The sequence below is a fragment of the Terrapene carolina genome, unplaced genomic scaffold (assembly GCF_002925995.2).
Source record: "Terrapene carolina triunguis isolate 2854851 unplaced genomic scaffold, T_m_triunguis-2.0 Scaffold33546, whole genome shotgun sequence".
In the NCBI taxonomy this organism is placed as follows: Eukaryota; Metazoa; Chordata; order Testudines; family Emydidae; genus Terrapene; species Terrapene triunguis.
In genome coordinates, this window is record NW_020697897.1 from 1 (window position 1) to 4,662 (window position 4,662).

The following is a 4,662-nucleotide window of genomic DNA, read 5'->3' on the forward strand; positions in this document are numbered from 1 at the left end:
GGGGTCTAGTGGTTAGAGCGGGGGGGCTGGGAGCCAGGACTCCTGGGCGCTCTCCCAGCTCTGGGAGGGCAGTGGGGTCTAGTGGTTAGAGCAGGGGGCTGGGAGCCAGCACTCCTGGGTTCTCTCCCGGTTCCGGGAGGGCCTTGGGGCCTCACCCGCCCGCCCCGTGTCTGTGCCACAGGAAGCGCCTCTCGGCCTCGGAGTACACCTACCCAGAGAGTGAGTCGAGCCCCCCGCTGGGCGCCCGGCGCCGCTTCTCGGCGCTCATGGACACCAGCCGCTTCACCGCGCCGCTGGAGGACGACGACGAACCCCGGGCCAGGGGCCCCGCCAGGGAGAACGGGGGCCCCGCAGCTGCCCCCCAGGCCGAGGGAAAGGAAGGGAGCGCGGGGACAGCCGGGGACCCCGCTGCCCCCAAGGATGCCGAGGCTGGTGGGTAGGACCCGGGGCTCCCGGCAAGAAGGGAGGGGAACCAGGCAAAGTGTTAAATGTGGCACCTCCTCCCCCCGCCCCCGGGAACTTCCCCTCCCCCATGGTAATTGCCCCCTGCTCATTGGCCCCACTAGGCAGAGCATGGGGAGGTGCATTCCTGGTAACAGGCTGGAAAGCTTTGGGGGGGGGCAGTGTATTGTGGGTACCAGCCCTACGTAACTGGATGGGGGGGGCAGAGAGAGGTGCATTGTGGGAAAGGGCCCTGAAATCTCTGCTGAGGGAGCAGTGAATGCTGGGTAATGGTGCCACCATTGTGTGGGGTGGAGAGGTGAAGGGGTGCCAGGGAGGAGGCTGAGACCCTCACGTGCCCCCCTCACCCCGTTGCTCTGTCTCTCCCCCCAGGCGATAGAGTGAAGGGGGGCGATGCCCAGCCCCCGAAGGACACGGACCCCCAGACCCCCAAAGCCACCAGCGACCTGGTGCTGCGGCGCGCCCGGCACCAGCAGCTGTCCGGGGAGTCGGCGGGCGAGAGGCGCAGCGCCCGGGTGGGGGGCAAGGTCATCAAGTCTGCCTCGGCCACCGCCCTGTCCGTCATGATCCCCACAGGTACCCCCCTGAACTCCCCCCCACCTGTCCGTCATGATCCCCACAGGTACCCCTGTGCCCCTCGCCTGTCCGTCATGATCCCCACAGGTACCCCCCTGAACTCCCCCCCGCCTGTCCGTCATGATCCCCACAGGTACCCCTATGCCCCTCGCCTGTCCGTCATGATCCCCACAGGTACCCCCCTGTCTGTCCGTCACAATCCCCACAGGTACCCCCCGGACACCCCCGCCTGTCCATCATGATCCCCACAGGTACCCCCCCGCCCCCTGCCTGTCCGTCATGGTCCCCACAGGTAACCCCCCGCCTGTCCATCACGATCTCCACAGGTACGCCCCTGGACGCCCCCTCCTGTCTGTCACAATCCCCACAGGTACCCCCCCGCCTGTCCGTCATGATCCCCACAGGTACCCCCCTACTGATACCTCCTAACCCCACCGAGCTGCCTGTCATGATCCCCACAGGTACTGCGCCCTGGACAGCAGGACTCCTGGGTTCTATCCCCGGCTCTGGGAGGGGAGTGGGGTCTATTGGTTAGAGCAGGGAGGCTGGGGCTCAGGACTCCTGGGTTCTCCCAGCAGGGCCCTGGGGGGGCCGTGCTGGTCTCACACGCCCCTGTCTCTCTGCAGTGGAGCAGCACACCAGCTCCCCCCTGGCCAGTCCCATGTCACCCCGCTCCCTCTCCTCGAACCCGTCCTCGCGGGACTCCTCCCCGAGCCGCGACTACTCGCCTGCTGTCACCGTCCTGCGCTCGCCCATCACCATCCAGCGCTCCGGCAAGAAGTACGGCTTCACACTGCGCGCCATCCGCGTCTACATGGGCGACAGCGACGTCTACAGCGTCCACCACATCGTCTGGGTACGGCCCAGCCGGGCAAGGGGCTTTGTGTCCCATGGGGAGCAGTGTGGGCCGGGCGAGGGGCTTCGTGCCCCATGGGGGGGCAATGCAGACTGGGCATTGGGGGGGCCTTGTGCCCTCTGGTGGCAGTGCATGCTGGGAAATCCTTGGGGCAGTGCATGGTGGGAAAGAGATCTTGCACCCCACAGGGGAGCAGGATATACTGGCAGAGGGTCTTGTGCCCACTTGGGGGCAGGGCATGCTGGGTAAGGGACCTCACACCTTCCTGAGGGTGCGGTGCATGCTGGGAAAGGCTGGGGGCAGTGCATTCTGGGTACCGCCCTCACACCATCATTGGGAGGGGGAGGTGCTGCGCCTTTGGTTGGGGCGTTGCATTGTGGGTAAGCAGCATGGGCCAGCCCTGACACCTGCCTCCTGTCCGGCAGCACGTGGAGGAGGGGGGCCCAGCCCACGAGGCGGGTCTCTGCGCCGGGGACCTCATCACCCACGTCAACGGGGAGCCCGTGCACGGGCTGGTGCACACGGAGGTGGTAGAGCTCATTCTGAAGGTAAGTGTCAGGGAGCGGTGCATGCTGGGAAAGCGGTCTGGGGAGCAGTGCATGTTGGGAGAAGTGCCTGGGGAGCGGTGCATGCTGGGAAAGGGGTCTGGGGAGCAATGGATGTTGGGAGAAAGGCCTGGGGAGCGGTGCATGCTGGGAGAAGGGCCTGGGGAGTGGTGCATGCTGGGAAAGGGGCCTCGCACCTCACCAGGGAGCAGTGCATGTTGGGAAAGGGGCCTTGCGCCCCATTGGGGAGTGGTGCATGTTGGCAGAAGGGGTCTGGGGAGCAGTGCATGCTGGGAAAGGGGCCTCGCACCTCACCAGGGAGCAGTGCATGCTGGGAGAGGGGCCTCGCACCTCACCAGGGAGCAGTGCATGCTGGGAGAGGGGCCTGATGCCAAGCCCCTGCCCCACCGTGGGGCATGGAGCCCAGCTGTGTCCCCAGGTGCCGCCCACAGGGCCCGGCCGGAGGCAGGCCTTGGCTAATGGGGATGGAGGGGTGTTTCCTGCCCCCTCCCCACGTGGCCTGTCTCTCATGGCAGAGCGGGAACAAGGTGATGGTGACCACGACGCCCTTCGAGAACACATCCATCCGCGTCGGGCCGGCCCGCAAGAGCAGCTACAAATCCAAGATGGCGCGGAGGAACAAGAGGAGCATCAGCAAGGAGGGGCAGGAAAGGTGCGGGGAAGAGGGGGAAGGGAATGGGGGCGTGAGGTGGGGCAGGAGGGGGAGGGGGCAGGAGGAGGTGCAGGGTGGGGGGAAAGGAGGGGGTGCTGGGCTGGGGTTGACATGAGGGGTGCCGGGGCGGGGAACAGGAAGGGGTGCTGGGGCCGGGGGAAGGAGGTGGGGGCCGGGGAGGGGGATGAGGGGTGCTGGGGCGGGGGCAGGAGGGGGTGCCGGGGCAGGGGGGACAGGAGGGGGTGCTGGGGCGTTGGGGGAGGGATGGGGTGAAGGGCAGGAAGGGGTGCCTGGGCAGGGGGGACAGGAAGGGGTACTGGGGTGGGGGAAACATGAGGGGGATTCCCCCCCCAGCACTGACCCTCCCCCCCGCAGCAAGAAGCGCAGCTCGCTCTTCCGGAAGATCACCAAACAAGCCAACCTGCTCCACACCAGCCGCAGCCTCTCCTCGCTCAGCCGCTCGCTCTCCTCCAGCGACAGCCTACCTGGCTCGCCCACCCACAGCCTGAGCGCCCGCTCGCCCACCCAGAGCCTGCGCACCACCCCCGACTCTGCCTACCTCGGTACCGGGTGCGGGGCACTGGGGGGTAGATGGTGTGGGGGCAGGGGGCACCACTGGGGTGGGCTGGGGGTGGGGCACTATGGGGTGAGCAGGGAGCATGGCTGAGGGGGCACAGCAGGTGGGGGCTGGAGGCATGGCGGGAGGACACGGGCAAGGGATCACCAGGAGGGAGTGGGGGGGGACAGGGACATGGGGGGGTCTCTGTTACCTCCTCATCCCTGCCCCCCGTGCCAAAAGGGGGTGCAGGTGAGTTGGCAGGCTTCAGAGCCACCTTCCTGCGTCTATGAGTCAGGTTGTGCCTCACTGCCGCTGGACTTAGGGGTGGCAGAACCTCTGGGATGTCCTTGGGCTGCAGGGGCTGCTCCCTCCACCAGGTGGCGCCCCAGCCCCGCTCAAGCCCCTCCACACCCTGGGTCTGTCAAGGGGCATCTCCCCTGCCCAGGCACTGTGCCCCCACGTCAGCCGGTGCCCGTGGGCAGGGGGCAGAAGGGCGAGGGGGATCCAGGCCCAAAGCACCAGCGACCAGAGATATGGGGTGAGCTGAGTGCTCCAAGAGAACTGGGGAGGCCGCCCCATCCCACTCATCTGTCCAACCATCCATTGGGTGGGCCGCCCCATCCCACTCGTCTCTTCATCCATCCATCGGGGGGGCTGCCCCATCCCACTCGTCTGTCCGTCCATCCATCCATCCATCGGGGGGTGGGCAGCCCCATCTCACTCATCTGTCTGTCCATCCATCCATCGGGGGGGCAGCCCCATCCCACTCATCTGTCCATCCATCCATCCATTGGGGGGGCCGCCCCACCCCACGCGTCTGTCCATCCATCCATCGGGGGGAAGCCCCACCCCACGCGTCTGTCCATCCATCCATCGGGGGGGGAAGCCCCACCCCACTCGTCTGTCCATCCAGCAATGAGGGGGGCAGGGAGAACTCTCTCCACTTCTGCTGATCCAGAGCAGGCTGAAACACAGCCTGTATGCCATGGGG

At 67.1% G+C, this 4,662-nt stretch overlaps 1 protein-coding gene across 1 annotated transcript; it reads left to right on the forward strand.

Annotated features, from left to right (window-relative positions):
* Positions 1 to 181: 181 nt before the first annotated feature.
* On the forward strand, positions 182 to 3,675 carry LOC112115534 (microtubule-associated serine/threonine-protein kinase 1-like; the record flags this gene model as incomplete). Its single annotated transcript, XM_026663417.1, has 6 exons — positions 182 to 432; positions 835 to 1,038; positions 1,665 to 1,894; positions 2,320 to 2,442; positions 2,976 to 3,112; positions 3,488 to 3,675. Coding segments are annotated over 6 exons (1,133 nt in total), but the record flags the coding sequence as incomplete, so codon positions are not given.
* Positions 3,676 to 4,662: the final 987 nt, after the last annotated feature.